Source organism: Miscanthus floridulus, chromosome 15 (assembly GCF_019320115.1).
Source record: "Miscanthus floridulus cultivar M001 chromosome 15, ASM1932011v1, whole genome shotgun sequence".
NCBI classification, from domain to species: domain Eukaryota; kingdom Viridiplantae; phylum Streptophyta; class Magnoliopsida; order Poales; family Poaceae; genus Miscanthus; species Miscanthus floridulus.
In genome coordinates, this window is record NC_089594.1 from 13,485,449 (window position 1) to 13,505,948 (window position 20,500).

The 20,500-nt window shown below is 43.2% G+C and overlaps 1 protein-coding gene and 1 long non-coding RNA gene across 7 annotated transcripts; one reads left to right on the top strand and one right to left on the bottom strand.

The window, feature by feature from the left end:
* Positions 1 to 8,958: 8,958 nt before the first annotated feature.
* LOC136506497 (uncharacterized) lies at positions 8,959 to 14,392 on the top strand. Of its 6 annotated transcripts, XR_010771624.1 has the most exons (4): positions 8,959 to 9,327; positions 9,426 to 10,459; positions 10,581 to 10,690; positions 11,551 to 13,202. XR_010771624.1 is itself a non-coding variant. In XM_066501419.1 (3 exons), exons 1-2 carry the CDS (start codon positions 9,014 to 9,016, stop codon positions 10,687 to 10,689), a joined length of 1,578 nt encoding a protein of 525 aa, XP_066357516.1. In that variant the 5' UTR covers positions 8,959 to 9,013; the 3' UTR covers position 10,690; positions 14,095 to 14,392. The 6 variants fall into 6 exon arrangements, 5 of the variants coding, with proteins under 5 accessions (XP_066357516.1, XP_066357515.1, XP_066357518.1 ...); XM_066501419.1 differs by lacking the exon at positions 11,551 to 13,202 and adding an exon at positions 14,095 to 14,392 and having other exon boundaries at positions 9,426 to 10,690; XM_066501418.1 differs by having other exon boundaries at positions 9,426 to 10,690.
* An 846-nt stretch (positions 14,393 to 15,238) lies between these two features.
* On the bottom strand, positions 15,239 to 16,634 carry LOC136509440 (uncharacterized). The gene is made up of 5 exons (XR_010772354.1): positions 16,358 to 16,634; positions 16,140 to 16,277; positions 15,948 to 16,030; positions 15,622 to 15,695; positions 15,239 to 15,525 (listed from the first exon to the last, which is right to left on the bottom strand). It is a non-coding gene; the product is annotated as an uncharacterized lncRNA (long non-coding RNA).
* Between the last annotated feature and the right edge of the window lie 3,866 nt (positions 16,635 to 20,500).

A 20,500-nucleotide genomic window follows, 5' to 3' on the forward strand; every position in this document is an offset into this window, starting at 1 on the left:
GGATTTGACCTCCACGTGTGCCTCACTCACACTAATTTCTTTGAATTGTTTCGTTATCTTTTCTCCAATTTATTTTTTTATTTATTTTCTTTCTTTTCCAGATACCGATTCATTTCGGGTGGCTCTTTTATATATATATATATATATATATATATATATATATATATATATATATATATATATATATATATATATGGGGCTCTTGCTTTTGTACTCTTGTTTTGTATCGAAATTGTGATTTTGTCCCTATTTTTTTGACTTTGAATTTACCCCTACTGTGCCGTTCACGAAGCACCAGTTTACCCCTACTCCGTCATCCACCCCTAACGGTGTTAAACTTTATACAAAAGGACATGATGCCCATGCGATTTTGCCCCTGTTTGTTATGCCTAATTGTGATTTTACCCTGATTTGGAATTAGACTTTTTTATTATATGCTGACAATTGATTAAATTTGGTCAAACATATTTGACACAACTTGCAATTATTTGAACTCAGATTTAATATTGATAAATATTCAAAATTTTGGGACCAAAACGTTCATATTGATGACAGAACTCGTTAGCTGGCTGCTATGCTGGCCTGAAGAAATAGCGGCGCCGGTAGGAACTGCACAGCGGACGGGGACGGAGCTCCGTGGGTGGCCGGGGATCCAAGGGAAACTGTAAACCACCAACTTGAACAGCTCCCTTTCATGGACACGGTAAAGGTGTTGCCACCCTCTTTTTTGCTGCAAGTGCAATTCAAAGCTGAGTCAGAACTAGAAACCAAAATGCACTTATGCACAATAATTTGTACAGCCTTGTACACCCTGTCTTACTGCAAAACGTTCATTTCCCTCCCTGTATGTGCACAGCTTATTTATATGTTTGCACTTACAAAAGTAAGTATAGCATAATGTTTCCTTCAGATAGAAGGCAAACTGCTTCAACAATTATAGATCACGCATGCTAGAGGAGTAGAGTAAGGACTTCCGTTTTTTCTTCATTAAGATAAGATAGTCTTGCACAAATGCAAACTATCGTTGACAGGAAACACAAATAAACATGGGGCAATAAACATTGATTCTTGAAGGCTCTACAGACTTACCATATGTTGCCTGTTGCATTGAGGGTGGGACTATTAGGGTGTGTTTGGTTGAGCTGTGGCTGTGGGAAAAAGCTGCTGTGGGCTGTGAGCTGTGGGAAAGCTGTTGTGGGCTGTGGAAAAGCTGAAAGCTGTTTGGTTAAACAAGTACAAAATATACCTTCTATCTTTATCTCTCTTGAAACAACTATGAAAAAGCTTTTTATGCCACCAATTTCGAAAAGCAGAAAGCCAAAAGCCAAAAGCAGGGTCAGACCAGCTTTCAAAAATGTACTACGGAAAAGCAGCTGCTTCTGAAAAAACAACCTAAAAAAACAACGCCTTTGGTTGGGCTTTTGGCTTTTTAGGCCAAAAGCCAAAGCCAAAAGCCCAACCAAACGCACCCTTAGTCATGTGAGATGCCCAGTGCCAATAAACACACTAAAGTATCACACTATCACTTTACTGTTTGAGTTCATTCTGAAACTGACCTCTGCATGAAGGAGTCAACTCCAACAAACGTCCTCTGCATGAAATGTAAACCAACAATAGATTTAGTCATCTATCTAGAGCTTTCACAATTCAAAGATGAAAGAATACAGATACAGATAGTAAATGGAGCATGTATTTTCAAACAAAAGCGTTTTGATTTACTCCACCTGAATGGGTGATGCTGTCCCTGGTCTCGTAGTGAAGATGAGCTGCCAGCTACCTTCGATTAAACTAGAACTCGTCTACAGAGAAACAATAAAGCTAAGAAGGCAAGCTTTCCTCTAGTTTCAAGTAGAACATTTTGAGCTTTGTTGGGTGCACATATGGTAACAGAGTTTTGAGTTTATTTTTTCCTAAACTAAAAACTCCCTGAGTCACTTATCTTGAATTCTAAATCAATGCAATACCTCACCAGAATTAGAGCTTAGCTGTTCCAGATATTCATTGTCACATCAAACCAATTCTACCAAAAGGAACAATAGTGTCATTCAGTTAAACATGTGGAGTCTGTAATATTAATTACATGTTGTTAACTGATTTATTCTGTGCAAGGATATATCATACGAAGCTCTAAACAATCTCCAAAGTAGGAAGCTTCGGCTCCAGCATATTATTGCTGTTAAGGCTGTAAACCCGCTAGTTCAAAGTTCAAACCTCACCAGAATTTCTCTGTACAGTCGGCTTCAACTTAAATATGGAAGATTTAAGCTAACCCATTTGATAATTGACACCTGAAGCATTAATCTTTGACAGTTGACTTCACTAATTAACCACTATCACGGGTAAGCTGATTAGATTATAATCGCACCGGATCAGGAACGCCTCCCAGGGCCTCGAGAGCCTGCACGGCGCTCTCCACTTCCTGCAACCACCACAAAAAGGCGTCAGCCTCCAGTGACATGCCCACCTGCACGTCAGCAAGCACGTGGTGCGCTCGGTAGAGGTCTAGTGAATCGCGAGTCTCTTGCCTGGAGCTGGCGCGGTGCGACGGCGCGGCCACGGCCCCATGTACGCCTCCGCCTCCGCGGACGCTACCGACGGCGCCTGGGGTGGAGAGCGCCTCGCGCTCGCCGGAGGAAGCTCGCGCTCGCGTGGAGGGGAGCTCGCTGGAGGAAGCTCGCGCAACCCTAGCCGGCAACGCCGGGACGAGCGGGCACCGGAGTGTGGTGGAGGGAGGAGGAGACGCGCCGGGGGGAGTAGGAAGGAGTGAGGATGAGCCACGCCGGGGGAGGGGGAAGGAGGGAGGAGGAGCTACGCCTCTGCCGGCAGCTGCGCCTCTGCCAGGCCGCGAAACCCTTTGCGGGCCGTGACTTCTCGTCGGAACGAGTCGAGCGAACGGATGAGAAAGGAGAAAGGGGGTATCATTGTCTTTTCATATCGGTGTCTTTTCTTTTTCTTTTTCTTTTTATCATTTAATCCAAGCATTTTAACGGTGTTACAAAACAGGGGTAGACGGGAGCTTCGTTTGAAAAAAGCGAGAGTAAAATCACAAAGTTAAAAAAATAGGAGCAAAATCACAATTGAAGTACTGGACAAGGGCAAGAACGCAATTCTCCCTATATATATATATATATATATATATATATATATATATATATATATATATATATATATATATATATATATATATATATATATATATATATATATATAAGCAATCAAGCATGCGATGGGTTTTGACATGAAAATGAATTTTTAGGGGAAAACAAACAAACAAAAAGGGCGCTGCTGGCGCTCGGACGTCCGATGGATATAGATTCCATCGAACGCCCGCCCCGCACGCCTCTGCCTCCTTTCGGACGCCCGCGTCTGACCCACGTTGCATCTCGCATGCTGCACCGCCTCCACATACACACGCAACCCCGTGACTCCTACTGCCCATTTTAATTAGCCTTTTTGTGTTGCGCCTGTGCATCCGAATTTTTTACCATTTGGCCCCTTTTTGAAAGTTTCTCATAAATAGACCCATGGCGGAAAGAATTCCGGAAATGAACTCTGGGCTCGGCGCCGAGCTCGGCGCCACCGTCACTGGCGCCGAGCTCCTAGGCATGGGGAAATGGCCTGCTAGGGGGCTCGGCGCCAGAGTGACTGGCGCGCGAGCCCCCTGCATTTAATCACAACCCAACCTTCTTCCCCGAGCGTTCTTCCTCTTCTTTCTCCTCCCTCTTGGGTTTTTCTCTCCCCATTCACCCTACCTCACGAATCGACACATTGAACCTTGAAAACCTTGATTTGATCCATAGATCTTCGAGAGCAAGGTATACTTGCTCACCTCCTTGTTTTTTCGCATCGATTCGGTACATATTAGTCGGATTTTTAACCTAAGAATCGTCATCACTTAGGGTTTCATTGTATCCCTCAATATATGTATTATACAACCGTAGGTTGATTCCAAGGCGTGGAAAAAGCTAGCAAATCAAGCCGCATATAGTTATGTTATGGGTTCATTGTTGTGGATGAAATGAGAAACCCTAGGTTTAGGGTATAATGTTAACTATTTTTGGTTCTTAGAACGAAATTGGTTGTATTGTAGTTATGGTTCTCATTGATAGTTTGTTGTGATGTTTTTATTTATGTTTGTTAAATTATATCCTTTTTGTTAGATGGAAGAAATGTTTTGGGAGAAGTTTTGGCGAAAACGGGGTCGTTCTCGAGAATTATACCCCGACGCGTCTAGCAAAGATGCCTCTGTCCCTCTTAACCTTCATGTCCCTAACTGTGACTGTGGTTTTCCGGCCCATGTTTTTCAATCGAAACATCCGGACACAGCCGCGCGTTGCTTCTACACATGTAGTCGGTTTAATGTAAGAAATTGTTTGTACTATCCTTTTTCTTTATTTGTTTAAGTATGATACTAATATTTTGTTGGAATCTCGTTGTGTAGGACCATGAGAGGTGCTTTTTCTTTCAGTGGATCGATGGTGCAGACAAGTTTGATCCTAGGTACCTCTTTTTCGACGATTGGTTTAGAGGGAGACATCCACGTGAGCACTTCAAGCGGTGGGTTCCACCCCCCTAACCCTCCGGCAATGACGGCTAAGAAAAAGCATATAGCTGCAGTTAGACGACTCGAGGAACCTCCTCTGTGCGATTGCGGAGATCGAGCTGTGATAAACCCTGAGAATACATTGGAGTTTGTATGTCTAAACAAGCATGAAGTAAGTGTAGAGTGTATGTATTAAAATCTTGAGCTATATGTGTTCATGTACTAATGTCTCATTGTTTAGGTGTATTCAATGGCGAAGTGTCATTTTAAGGAGTGATTGTATGGTCCTAAGAACCAATGGCCGAAAGAACCGCGGAGGGTTAAGGAAAAGAAGAAAGAACGGGTAATCTACAAAGCACCTCCTGTCATGTGCGAATATGGTGTAAAATCCAACTATGGCCTAGTCCCTTCGGAGCTTGGAATAGGCCATTATTGCGGCCATATGATTGAGTATGATGAGGTTCGTTATTTTTCTGGTAAACATGAAATCATATTTTATTTGTTTTGCTAAGACATATATGATATAATATTTCTTTTGAACAGAGCACTAGGAAATATCATTGGGAATGTTATGATGGTCAAGCTAAGTTCTTGGATGAACTGAAGAAGAGTCAACTAATTGCACGGAAGAGGGGATATGGACCTGACTACGTTAACCTATTCGTTAAATATCACAAAGAAAAGATGCGTGAGTTTGCTAGACAGCGCGGTATTTATAACCCGATCGATGTTGGTCTTAACAAATAGGGATTGGAGAGGCGGATGATGTTAGAGGAGGAGAGGGCAAGGAATGAAACAAGGGAGGAGACAATAGTACAGATGCAGGTCTTGAACGAGCATGTTGCTACATTATGTGCCACTGAGTGCTTGAAAACCTTTTTTCGTTGCCTTGTTTTAAATGTAATATAATCACGTTGCTAACTGATTACATTTTATACATGAAGGAATTGGTTACAGCGGGGAATATGCTGTAGAGGTGGCTCGTGCAAGGTATGAGGAGAATAAGTTAGATAGCCATAGATCACGAGCTGGTCGCACCGTTCAATCACTGATTGTGTTGTGTGATGACGGAGACGAGGATGAGAACGACACTGGTAGGCTGAGTGAGCTCATTGCTCTAGCAGAGGCGGGCATACAGGCGCAGGAGACTGAGGACGATACTAGTAGACTGAGCGAGCTCATTGCTCTAGCAGAGGCGGACATTCAGGCGTAGGAGGTTGACGACGACACTAGCAGACTGAGCGAGCTCATCGCTCTAGCAGAGGCAGGCTTACAGACAGAGGAGGATGACGACGCATTCTTCACTCAGACCGCAGCGACCGCAGATGAAGCGGAGGCCGCTTACTACAAGCGACAGGCAGGTCAGAGCAATGTAGTTGAGCCTAGCCACAGCAACAGGGTTGTAGTAAAGGACTGGTACACGGATGATGAGTTGCTTACTCAGTACATTTCAGACTGAGGATTTGAAAGTGCATCTGCCCCTATGTCTACTGCCGACACGTAGTTGTAGTATTAATATGTTGTGTAATGTGACATAGTATCGAACTTTTCATTATGTGGTTGTTTTCATTATCAATTGTCTTAATATTCCGCTTAATGATACGGACGTATTTAAATTTGAACACGTGCTGCAAAAACACTTAACGACGTATGGCATTATATAAATCAACACACGAAACACATTAAATGGCATGTGACTACATGTACCGAACTTGGGTATAGAGTTTTCTTTGACTAAACCTAACATGTCTTAGGTAATTAAACCATGCCTTAGGTAATTAAACTTAACATGCCTTAGGTAATTAAATCTGGGTACATGTGAAAAAGATAAAGTCATCCTAATAGTGTGGCCACATAACAAATTGTGTTGCACCTTCTCCATAATAGCCTCCCGTTGTTGTTGTTGGTGGTGGCGGGGGTGACGGGAGAGGCCTCTTTTTCTTGTGGTTAGGACAGGTGCAATATGGATCATTGCAGAGTGCCTCCTGTGAATCGGCACCATTGTTGTTGTCGTACTGTTCGTCGTCTTTGTAACCGCTGCTAACTTCTCTTTATAGATCGAAGATACGGTCCTGTAGGTAGTAGATGTACTCCGCATGGCGGGCGGACGCGGCGGTGGAGCGGCGACGGTGCGGGCAGGGAAGGCTAGGGCGAGAGGGAGAAGAAGAAAGGCGGAGCGGCGACGGCGCCAGATATTTCTGAGCTCGGCGCCAGTCACTCTGGCGCCGAGCCCCCTGGTAGCCGTGCCCAGGAGCTCGGCGCCAGTGACGGTGGCGTCGAGCTCGACGCTATTCACCCTGGAACCGAGCCTAGAGTCTATTTCTAGAATTCTTTCTACCAAGGGTGTATTCATAAATAAACCTGGGTAGCATGCACCTAGGAGCACCCACGCCTACTCCTGGAGCCGAGCCCCCGCGCCTATCAGCCTGTTCGGGAGGCCGTATCGTATCGTGGATTATTTATTGCTGGCTGGTTTGGTGTGAGAGAAAAACACTGTTCCCGACTGAAAATTTACGATCATTTACGAGGAAGCGAACAGGCTCATATTGTTAGTAGTCGAACAGTGCGTGCCTACTTGCAGCTAGTTGAGTTCACCATCTTGATCGAAAGAGCCTAGTGCATTTAAATGAGAAACGTACGTTTGCATACTGTGTAGGAACAAAAAATTTAATTTTCACTAAATTTGTTGGGTCTGCATTGACAATATAATAGAGTGGTTGATGCCTGCCCTCTCACGCTGTATACACCCAACTTATACTTGTCTAGCCTTGACGACTTTGGGCTCCTCATTGGTGTGATGAAGTTGTGGCAGGTTATTCGTCTGATGATCTTCAATCGCAGGCTTTGGTTGCTGAGTTAGCTACTCCATCCATCCTAAAAAGAGTGTCGTTATAGATTTTGAGATATCTTATTTGATCATCCGTCTTATTCAAAAAAAATTATATAAATATTATATATTTTGTTATGACCCATTTATGATTAGAGATACTTTAATAATAATTTATTTATTTTATAATTTACATAAACTTTTTGAATAAGACAAATGGTCAAACACGATGTCTGAAAAGTTTAAAACGACACCTTTTTTTTTTTAGGACGGAGGGGTATTTCTGAAGCCGTACCGTTTTTCTCTTCACAATGGCCTGTTGCGCTAGGTTGGGCACCAATCGTACGTGTTCTTTAGCCTAAAGGTGGACATGGGAAAGTTTTTGGAAGACGGGCAAAAATGTGTTGGATATTATATAGATTATTAAAGTTTAACTAATACTCTCTCCGTTCCAAATTCTAAGATATTTGACTTTTTGATTCAATGTTTGACCACTCGTCTTGTTTAAAAAATTTATGCAAACATAGTTAAATTTAAGTCATTTTTGAAGAACATATATTAATAAAGCAAATCACAACAAAACATGTGATATTTTGCATAATTTTTTGAGTAAGACGAGCGGTCAAACTTGAGGTCAAAAAAGTTAAACGTCCTATAATCTGAAACGGATTTAGTAAGAGTTAAATATTTGTTATTACATATATACATTGGTGCCTAGGTATATATTGCATATATGGTTTTCGATTTCAGCTTGACGTAACCATTTGTTTAATGGGTTTTTTCTTGGAACGGTGCCATTACAATTCTCGAAGATTGGAAATATACTATTACTATTCGTCTATTCGCAAGCGTACCATTACAATTTTGCGATACTCAAAATCTGCCATTGTCTACGTCCGACGAACGCTTTGGCCCGCTTGCAGGTCCGCGTGGCATACGGCTGACCGTATATGTCCATATTCTGCCGTCTCAACCTCTCTCTCACTCTCGCGCTCCCTGTCTCTTTCCTCGGCCAAGAACCCTAGGCGGCGCTCCCGGCAGCGACGACCCGACAGCGACGCAGCAAGCCAAGGCGACGGTGCATGGGGGCGACTCGACTCTAGGCAATGGTGTAGCGTGCGCGTCTGCGGCGACCTGCGCGGAGACGAGTCCTCCGTTGACGAGCTAAGCAAGTCTGTTGATATAGCATTAATATTATAAACATGTCTGCCTGTAGAAGCTCGCGAGCTAAACAAGCCAGCTCGAGCTTGGGAACAAGCCGAGCTGAGCTGACCCTCCAGCTCGTAATATTAACAAGCCGAGCTGAGCTAGCTCGTTGGCCTAACGAGCCAGCTTGTTGGCCTAACGAGCCAGCTCGAGCATGACCGAGCCGAGCTCGGCTCGCTCGATATCCAGCCCTAACCCCACCCCACCTGTATTTTTTTTGCTTATATTATTTATCCACCGCCGTTCCGTTTGGTGGGCAGCGCGGCGGCCTCTGCGTCACCCAAATTCGGAGGGGAATTGGGAAAGCGCGCCACGAAAATTCAAAATACCCCCGACCCGAGCGAGTCCTTGTCTTCTCTCTTCCCCTATGCATACGGCCGCCGGAGCCGGCGGCCGTGATTCCCGACGTCTTAGGCTCCGGCCGCCGCGAGCGGGAGATGAGGACACGGTCGCAAAGCCGGAAACTTGCGGATCTCCCGGCGGGCTCCGGCCCCAGCGCCGGATCTGGGGCCAGACTTGCTGATCCCGCCGCAGTCAGCGGCGGATCTGGGGCGATTCTTACTGATCCCCCCGCGGCCTCCGGCCCTTGCGTCGGACCGGAGGCGACAACGACGCGAGTTTGCTGGAGCCTGAGCCTTGCCAATCCACGGTTGCCTTTGTATGGATCTGATGAGGCAATCGCGAATGCGAATCAGTTGCGGCGTTGCTGCAGCGGCGAATCCGGCCGTCCGAGGACCCGTCTCCGAAAATGGTGCGTTCGGCGGCCTCGTTCCTTGCCTGACCCTCCCTCTCTCTCTCTCTTTCCCTTTTTAGTAGTAGTAGTAATTTCTTCCCCTAATTCGTCTTCAGGAGGGATTGGGCCAATCTGCCTACTGAGCTGCTCGAGGAGATTGCAACCCGGCTTCTCACCGACGACGTCTCCGAGTACCTTCGTCTCCGATCCGCGTGCAAGCCCTGGCGCAAGTGCACCGACGACCCCAGTTTGTCCGGCGGCGGGCTTGACCCCCGCTTCCGCCCCCACCACTGGATCGCGGTCTCCTACTGCGCATCCCCGTCGCGCCGCCGCCTCATCAACATCTGCACTGGTGCACGTGCCGAGGTCGACCGCCCGGAGCTCTCCACCCACCACTGCTTCGGCATCGTTGATGGACTCCTCGTCCTCTGCGACAAGGCCACTAGCGCCGTCCACCTCCTCAACCCTCTCACCGGCGCCCTCGTCCATTTCCCTGCCATCACCGACGTGCGGGCCACGAAGCAGACGCCCGCCGCGGCCTTCAAGGCCTTCTTCAATAGACCACTCACGGAAGAAGAGATGCGCGTCGTGGTCATTGACACTCCCAAGATAAGCGTCCCCGACCCCTCAGCAATCAATGGTGCTGCGATCGACGACTCGACGAGCCCCCCGACCCTCGTGCTCGCCCTCAGGCACAGGTTGAATCGCATCATCTGCGCAAAGCCCGGGGATCAGTACTGGGTGTCTGTCCATTTTGGCGAGCAGCGGGAACCCTTGTACAACGCCCAAGGCAAGGTTAAATTCTACACGCTGCTGTCCTTCCGAGGGCACTGTTATGTCACAACATCAAATGGCCATGTGATGAGGGTGGATCTGCGCGGGCCTCGGATGGTATACCTGTCAAGGGAGATGGCGGTCAGCTCTCAAACGGGCTCCTACTCCTACCTTGTCCGGTCCCAAGAAGACCACCGGAGGATGCTCATGGTACGCTTCTTGGCCTGCATTGACCTTGCACATGATCGCTACCCGCCGGAAGAATTATTCACCACACGGGATGGTGTTAGCTCCCGCATGGAGGTCTTCGAGGTGGACGTTATTGGGAGGCGGCTGATCCCACTGAACGGCATTGGCAAATATGCAGCATTCGTTGGTAAGACTTATTCTGTCATGCTTCCTACTGACAAGTTTCCAAAGCTTGCTCCCAATTCGGTGTACCTCAACTACTGCCACCAGAAATGGTGTGACTTGGGCATCTACTGCTTCAAGGACAGGAGGATAAGCCCACCAAGGGAGTTCACACAGGGTACTTATCGGAGGTTATTCCCTTGTGCCTGCCACTGGGAGCTTGCTGATTATCTAATGGTCGACTCGAACAGCTGAGGTAGTACTTCTTTGCTTCGCTTATGCTGGCTGCTAGTGTCTCTCTCTCTGTAGACTTTCATAACAATGGTAACTTGCTACTGTTATTTTCAAACTGTCGGTTCCCTTATTTCTGTTCTTGGCTTAATTTATCGATTGATCATCTTATTAATGTATCTGTCTTTCTTGGTGTTAGTGTGGAATTAAGCTAAACTTTGTCTAGACTAGTAGACTACGCACAGACTAACACTGACCCTGTGTTGCAACATAGCAGCATTGTGAAACCCTACAGAATTGATGGGCATTGGAGAAAAAATTAGGCAAACACCCAAGCCAATAATGATTATGTTCTCCAGATCTTTCAAAGTAATTCCCTTGTGTCAATGTTTGCCAATCAATTATAAGAAGCAATTTAATCACTTCTAAAAGTAAAAAAAAAAAAACTGCTATGAAATATATTTTTTTGCCTTTGTTTCATGGAAAATTAAAATATGGATCTGAGAGAAAAGCCTCAAGTTTTTTATGAACAGCATATAAAAAAGTGATTAACCTGTTCCTGCCTTAAGTTCTATTACTTAGCAGCCAGGAACGTGGAACTTGGCCATTTTCCTCGTTTTGGGAACGATTACGTCCCGGGAATGGAAACAATTTAGTGTAAAAACACTTCATAAGTGTTGTATCACATTCCTCGCTCCACATTCCCGTTCCCATTGTTCCGGGAACATGGCTGCTGAGTTCTATTATATGGATTGCTTCCAATGTGTAATAGCTCTGTCCTCCTGGTACCTCCTTAATCAGCTGTCTTATAGAGCGGACTATGGAGTTAAGATAAACAATTACTGTGCACATTAGAAATTTGAATTGTGCATGTCATGCTATCAGCTTCCAGGAAATATGATTGGTGAGAGCTGTGTTATTTGTGCTATAAGGCAAGAGTGGTTGTCACTGCTCAAGTCTTCAATGCAATGCCACCATGGAGAAGCACCTTAAGCACTGGAAATTATGGAGTTGGATCTGCTTGGTCAATGCTTGTGAAAACAATTTCATGGGCATGGAATGGTTCACGCGGAGTGAAGGTCTGTGTCCTAAGAGCTAACAAGTTTGCAGACAATGAGACACTGCTAAATCTCAAGGAGCTTTCCAATGTCATCAAGATGCAGAATGCCAAGGAAACACGAGGTCTCAGATGTGTCAGTGTGTGTAACCACTATTGCGAAGGCCAATAACCTGCTCCTGCATATCAGTGGTTCATAAATTCATAGAGCATGAAATGACTTATACAGACCAAGTGTATGATGAGATGACTAGTATTTGGGATGAGATGCTTTTTAACCTGGAGTTGAGTAAATGCTTGCTGCAACTACTAGCCATGGGTGTAGGCTACATTGGAAATGAGAAGACAATCCTGTGGATGGATCTAAAAGCAGATGAGCTGCCCTCCAAGGTCTCACATTCTAAGCTCAGTGACAAGTGTTTGAAGTTTGCATTATGTCTTGGTGTTTATCTGATGGATGTGGGCTACAAGAGGGCTTACTGTTCTATTAGGCATTGGAATCTTTGTATTTGGAGATATATTCTAATGTGTTGCGCCTCTAGCATTGGTGAATTATCAAGATTACTTCAGTTTATTCAGAAGTTTTCAGAAATATCCATGCATCTATTCCCAATGATAGCCGGAGTGCTTGTTGTCATTAGTCAGGAGAATCCAGAAGGAAAAGGTTTCATTCTTCAAGCACTACGGTGGTGCTTCTCCTTGCAGCTGTCAATGACAACCCAAATGCAATGGTTGGATTCAGATAATTTAACTGAGTGTGGGGTTGTTGGTGCTGTCTCTGCTAGCTGTGGATTCGAGTAGACAAGAGATGGCTCACTCTTGTATAAACCAATGGGATTCAGTTTGTGTTATGCTGTGTTTTAAAGCTCGGATCCACTGGTGAAATTCATCAGGGAGAGGATATTTTCACACATCAGAACTGAATGAATTTTTGGCTTGATTGATCTGGAGATGCAGTTCACACTATGATGATCATTTTGCTGCCGACCTGGCACTTAAGTACATAGCATTCCTATATACTGACAAGTTGCCTTGACAACTAGCTCATATCTATTGACAATAGTGTGTTCAGAATGAGAGAGTTATGTCAGCTGGATTCAAGGGTCGAGGACACGACTTTGCTTAAGGACCAGCAAAGTTTTCAGGGGGCAACCAGCCATGGGACCCAGGTGGAAGGCAAACCAACCTAGTAAGTTGAAAAGGAGCAAAACAAGAGAAGAGAAAGCGGAAAAGAAAATATGAAGGGGAAAAAAGAAGGTCATCTTCCTCCTGTTTGGGGTTCATGCTCACTCTGCTCACATCCCGGAGTTGATCTCATCAGTGAGCGTGGGTGGTGACACTCTTTCAGTAATCTATTGAAAGTAATGATCAGGGCTCCTGCTTATAAGTTCTGAGACACAGAAATGCTTTCCCTGACATTTGTTCATTACTGAACTATCATGATCTTTGATCTCTCTTAATAAACATTACTTTGCTACTATGTGCCTTTAGGAATTTTGTTTGCCTTTGATTGCTAAAGTTTCAATTTCGAATTCAATATTCCCTTGTCATGCTACTTTAGACAGGGTAAAGATCACACCATGACCTCAATATCTCTTGTACCATATTAGCCTTCAATATAAACAAATGATTTGTAGCTTACTTTCAGAATTATTTCATGAGTAAAACCATTGGAACACAGTTTTTTGTGCAACAATTTTTCAGAAGATGATTTTAGTTAAGGAACCAAACTACAATGCAAAGTAAACTGAAGCTGTATATATAGCAAAACTTGTATGTTGTGCAAGGACAGAAGCATAAGCATTTGTCTCCAGATTCCAAAAAAAAAAACGTCTCCAGATCCTGTTAAAAATTGTAGTTAATGAATGAGAAAAGTTGGTCATGTTTATTTATTTGCATTTCCTTTATCGGACACTAGTATTGAGCTGGTGGTTCTGAATTTCTGATTGTCCATGCTGGATGGTAATTCCAGTTTTCAGGGTCCATTTTTTTTTTTAAAAAACTTTGTATTCTGATTCATTCATCAAGCTGTGAACTGTTAGAAATGCTCTAGCATATTGTTTGGCAAGGATTTGCTCAGGAGTTATTATGCAAGTTATTTTTACCTGGCGTGACCATGGATGGCTTCAGATGTTATTTATGCAAGTTGTGTGCCACCTTCCTGCAAATAATTCTGTATGATCAGGCACACTTACAAGAAGGAATAGATCAATTATAGCTATATTAAAAACTCAGATGTTTTGCATTAAATCACTGTGAATATTTTCTGTTTTTGAATTAAGAAAATCTTGTTTCCTGACCAAACATTGCTCCTTTTGGTTTTTCCTACTATAATTATGTTTTTCTTCACATTTCACATTTTCCGCCTTCAGTTGGAAATAAACTTAACCCAGTGGAAAGAGCTTGTACAAATGGAAGCAGAACCAGCTGATCTTGCTAATGTCGTCACCATTTATCAGTTAATCATGTATTTCTGAACAAAGTTTTGGACTGCACACAAGTGCTGAGGTGCACAACCGATACAAGCATAGCATCCCACTTGACTGGCTAATTATTTGGTTGGTGAAACTTTTTTAACATTTTATCGGTTTAATTGACTGCCAGTTTCTTTGTGGCCATTCGTTGCATCAGTGACGGATCATGGCTAATCTATTATCTTTAAGACAAACTTTGTGAATCTTGAATGAACAATCTGTAACTAAGATCTTTTGCTTGTCTCATAAATATTTAAATTTGTAAGAACTTTCCATGGTCTTTGTTCACCCAGGCCCACGCACCATTAGGCCAGCCCGAGCTTGGGCTGGGCCAAAATTACGGGCTTTGTGCCAAGCCGCTATGCCTCGGGTTGCATGAACATTTATAGCTGAAAAACATTGTTTTCTGATGGCTGAAAGTACTGCTGGTTGATTTGTTGTGAGAGAAAAACACTATTCTAGATAGCTGAAAAGCCGACCGATAAGCCAAGCGAACAAGGCATTTATGAACCACTCCCCTCCATTCCTTCATAAGAGTTTAATTGTTTAGTAAAAAAATCCCAAATCTTCATGATGCATGACCAAGTTTAAGAGTTTAAGGTTGGCATGACCATGGATGACTTAAGATGTTATTTATGCAAGTTGCAAAAAATACGCGCCCACTAGGAATCGAGCCTAGGCCTCAGGGCACACAGCGCACTACGCTAGCCAATTGAGTCACTAGCCCTTGTTGTATGGAATGCACCCACGAATCTATTAAACAGGCAGGGAAAAATACCCTTAATTAATCACTCCTTGTAAGCACAATCATGTCCTAAATGACTTCTAAATCCTATAGAGAGGGAGTACACCTATTCAATGTTATAAATCTTTATGTTTCGCTCTATAATTTTTGTCAAACTTGCCCCACTAATATAAATTTAGGTCCTGCCAAACAAACAACAAAAGGACGGAGAGCTGTTGAAACTTGTTACCTAACATATATAACAACAGCTAAATTAACCGTAAAAAGTGCTGAGACAGCAGGTAGATAACAAGCTTATTTAGGTAGACAATTAGCTGATACATTAGCTAGCAAGTCCGAGGGATACAGTCACTGAAAATAATGCATGGCAGTGGTTATTAGTACAAGCTTAGAGATGGACCGAGTGCGGATATGCACTTGAAGGCAGCTCCACCGTCGCTTCTTACTTCTTTGATGAAGCAGCACCAAGAAAACTATCAAGACCAGCCTTTATGCGATCAATGGTGGTCTTCGTTGCCGCTCTATCGATTTGTTCTAGGTTCCGATTACTGTGGTAGTGGTAGAGGCCGTAATAATTCCTAGATCTGCATTAAAAGATTCATTCATGAGAAACATGTAACCTCTTAACTAGTGCATATAATAATAATCGCGACAGTAGAAGTAGATGATAAGTGACTTACGCTGTAACATAGAATCTTCTCTCCAAGGCTTCTGTGAAACTCACTTCACAGAACATGAAAACGGCATCCTTGACCTGCGGTTTCATACAGCAACATTCACATCAAAAAGTAAGAAATATAGATTGTGGTGGGGCCACAAATATTTGTGATAATAGTGTACCCAGTGTACCCAAAAATTAATCTCAGCACCAAGATCAATTTGAGATGAATGGAAGACTAATAGATTAATTAAGCAGCCAAGAGTCAGAGAAGAAAAATAAAGAAGTGAGCAATCAAGATGCATTATTGTAACGGAAGAAAGTCATTGATGCGTCATGCGTGCATACCTCTACCATAAGATTTTTCGATTGCGGCCACACCTCAGGTAACTTCAACGTTCGATCGCAGAGAAAAATTCGACCCAACCACTCTGATGTATGTATATTGTGGACATATGAACAAGTAAAGAATAATTAGCTCAATTTACACAAACATTGAGCAAAACAGTAAAACGAAAATAGAAAAGGAGAGGTAGCTACCTTTTGAGGGTTCTTCCTCAAACGGCGGGTCTGTGATCAAGTCACCGTAGTACTCGGCGTTAAAAAGAATAGCTAGATACTGTTCGTCAGTAAGCCATCCATGTTTAGCCTCAGCTTTAACTTGGTCACTGGTGAGATCTGCAAAACCAACAGGTGGAATAACTCGTGATAAAAAAAAAGAGAAAAAACTATGGACCATAATAATTAGAAAATCGTACCTTCAGGCCGCTTGTACCCATGCGTCTGCCATCCTACTAAGAAATCTGCAACCAGGAACGCATGCTATGTAATAGGATGAAGATGTGATGTAGTTCTAATATAATAAAAGAAAAGAAAAGGGAAAACAAACAAACTCGTGCGTATTATTATTATTTGTGCACAGACAAATTTTCATTCTTTGGTTGGTTTTCTGTTCACTTTGAATCAGCCTACGTCGTCTCTCTTCCCTCACAATCATCAGTGTCTGAAGTTTCATGATGATACGTGTGCACCACAATTTTATTACTCCTAAAATTCTAGTTAAAGTGGATAACAAGGTAAGAAGAAAGGCAATAGGTATTCACTTACGATTGCAGAAGTGGATAAGGAAAGCAATAGATACACACTTACTTTGGGGACTTCTGGCGTGAAGGGAGTTGTGGCAGTTGGGGCAGGAATCTTGGCACCACGTGTCCAGTACCAGTTCCACGCAAACACGAGTTTACAGAGATTTCAGGATTTGACCTCCACGTGTGCCTCACTCACACTAATTTCTTTGAATTGTTTCGTTATCTTTTCTCCAATTTATTTTTTTATTTATTTTCTTTCTTTTCTAGATACCGATTCATTTCGGGTGGCTCTTATATATATATATATATATATATATATATATATATATATATATATATATATATATATATATATATATATAGGGAGAGGCTATTCAATAGCCGGCTATAAAATAAGTTATTCTGTAGCCACCTCCATTTACTATAATTTTATATACTAATTTACCATAATGTCAATACATATTTACGATAGTTGGGTTATTATAACACATGGGGATATTTACCATAACATTATATTAAACAACTTAGTAAGGAGTTACTATAATCTCATAAATTAACATAGTAATTATCATAACTCAAAGTGGCTACAGAATAAGTTATTCTGTAGCCAGCTACAGGATAGTAGTTCTATATAGGGAGAGGCTATTCAATAGCCGGCTATATATATATGTGGCTCTTGCGTTTGTACTCTTGTTTTGTATTGAAATTGTGATTTTGTCCCTATTTTTTTGACTTTGTGAATTTACCCCTACTGTGCCGTTCACGAAGCACCAGTTTACCCCTACTCCGTCATCCACCCCTAACGGTGTTAAACTTTATACAAAAGGACATGATGCTCATGCGATTTTGCCCCTGTTTGTTATGCCTAATTGTGATTTTACCCTGATTTGGAATTAGACTTTTTTATTATATGCTGACAATTGATTAAATTTGGTCAAACATATTTGACACAACTTGCAATTATTTGAACTCAGATTTAATATTGATAAATATTCAAAATTTTGGGACCAAAACGTTCATATTGATGACAGAACTCGTTAGCTGGCTGCTCTGCTGGCCTGAAGAAATAGCGGCGCCGGCAGGAACTGCACAGCGGACGGGGACGGAGCTCCATGGGTGGCCAGGGATCCAAGGGAAACTGTAAACCACCAACTTGAACAGCCCCCTTTCATGGACACGGTAAAGGTGTTGCCACTCTCTTTTTTGCTGCAAGTGCAATTCAAAGCTGAGTCAGAACTAGAAACCAAAATGCACTTACGCACAATAATTTGTACAGCTTTGTACACCCTGTCTTACTGCAAAACGTTCATTTCCCTCCCTGTATGTGCATAGCTTATTTATATGTTTGCACTTACAAAAGTAAGTATAGCATAATGTTTCCTTCAGGTAGAAGGCAAACTGCTTCAACAATTATAGATCACGCATGCTAGAGGAGTAGAGTAAGGACTTCTGTTTTTTCTTCATTAAGATAAGATGGTCTTGCACAAATGCAAACTATCGTTGACAGGAAACACAAATAAACATGGGGCAATAAACATTGATTCTTGAAGGCTCTACAGACTTACCATATGTTGCCTGTTGCATTGAGGGTGAGACTATTAGGGTGTGTTTGGTTGAGCTGTGGCTGTGGGAAAAAGCTACTGTGGGCTGTGAGCTGTGGGAAAGCTGTTGTGGGCTGTGGGAAAGTTGAAAGCTGTTTGGTTAAACAAGTACAAAATATACCTTCTATCTTTATCTCTCTTGAAACAACTATGAAAAAGCTTTTTATGCCACCAATTTTGAAAAGCAGAAAGCCAAAAGCCAAAAGCAGGGTCAGACCAGCTTTCAAAAATATACTACGGAAAAGCAGCTGCTTCTGAAAAAGCAACCTAGAAAAGCAGCCCCTTTGGTTGGGCTTTTGGCTTTTTAGGCCAAAAGCCAAAGCCAAAAGCCCAACCAAACGCACCCTTAGTCATGTGAGATGCCCAGTGCCAATAAACACACTAAAGTATCACACTATCACTTTACTGTTTGAGGTCATTCTGAAACTGACCTCTGCATGAAGGAGTCAACTCCAACAAACGTCCTCTGCATGAAATGTGAACCAACAATAGATTTAGTCATCCATCTAGAGCTTTTACAATTCAAAGATGAAAGAATACAGATACAGATAGTAAACGGAGCATGTATTTTCAAACAAAAGCGTTTTGATTTACTCCACCTGAATGGGTGATGCTGTCCCTGGTCTCGTAGTGAAGATGAGCTGCCAGCTACCTTCGATTAAACTAGAACTCGTCTACAGAGAAACAATAAAGCTAAGAAGGCAAGCTTTCCTCTAGTTTCAAGTAGAACATTTTGAGCTTTATTGGGTGCACATATGGTAACAGAGTTTTGAGTTTATTTTTTCCTAAACTAAAAACTCCCTGAGTCACTTATCTTGAATTCTAAATCAATGCAATACCTCACCAGAATTAGAGCTTAGCTGTTCCAGATATTCATTGTCACATCAAACCAATTCTACCAAAAGGAACAATGGTGTCATTCAGTTAAACATGTGGAGTCTGTAATATTAATTACATGTTGTTAACTGATTTATTCTGTGCAAGGATATATCATACGAAGCTCTAAACAATCTCCAAAGTAGGAAGCTTCGGCTCCAGCATATTATTGCTGTTAAGGCTGTAAACCCGCTAGTTCAAAGTTCAAACCTCACTAGAATTTCTCTGTATAGTTGGCTTCAACTTAAATATGGAAGATTTAAGCTAACCCATTTGATAATTGACACCTGAAGCATTAATCTTTGACAGTTGACTTCACTAATTAACCACTATCACGGGTAAGCTGATTAGATTATAATCGCACCGGATCAGGAACGCCTCCTAGGGCCTCGAGAGCCTGCACGGCGCTCTCCACTTCCTGCAACCACCACAAAAAGGCATCAGCTTCCAGTGACACGCCCACCTGCACGTCAGCAAGCACGTGGTGCGCTTGGTAGAGGTCTAGTGAATCGTGAGTCTCTTGCCTGGAGCTGGCGCGGTGCGACGGCGCGGCCACGGCCCCATGTACGCCTCCGCCTCCGCGGACGCTACCGACGGCGCCTGGGGTGGAGAGCGCCTCGCGCTCACCGGAGGAAGCCACCTGGAGAGGAGCTCGCCGGAGGAAGCTCGTGCTCGCATGGAGGGGAGCTCGCTGGAGGAAGCTCGCACAACCCTAGCCGGCAATGCCGGGACGAGCGGGCACCGGAGTGTGGTGGAGGGAGGAGGAGACGCGCCGGGGGGAGTAGGAAGGAGTGAGGATGAGCCACGCTGGGGGAGGGGGAAGGAGGGAGGAGGAGTTGCGCCTCTGCCGGCAGCTGCGCCTCTGCCAGGCCACGAAACCCTTTGCAGGCCGTGACTTCTCGTCGGAATGAGTCGAGCGAACGGATGAGAAAGGAGAAAGGGGGTATCATTGTCTTTTCATATCGGTGTCTTTTCTTTTTCTTTTTTTTATCATTTAATCCAAGCATTTTAACGATGTTACAAAACAGGGGTAGACGGGAGCTTCGTTTGAAAAAAGCAAGAGTAAAATCACAAAGTTAAAAAAGAGGAGCAAAATCACAATTGAAGTACTGGACAAGGGCAAGAATGCAATTCTCCATATATATATATATATATATATATATATATATATATATATATATATATATATATATATATATATATATATATATATATATATATATATATATATATATATATATAAGCAATCAAGCATGCGATGGGTTTTGACATGAAAATGAATTTTTAGGGGAAAACAAACAAACAAAAAGGGCGCTGCTGGCGCTCGGACGTCCGA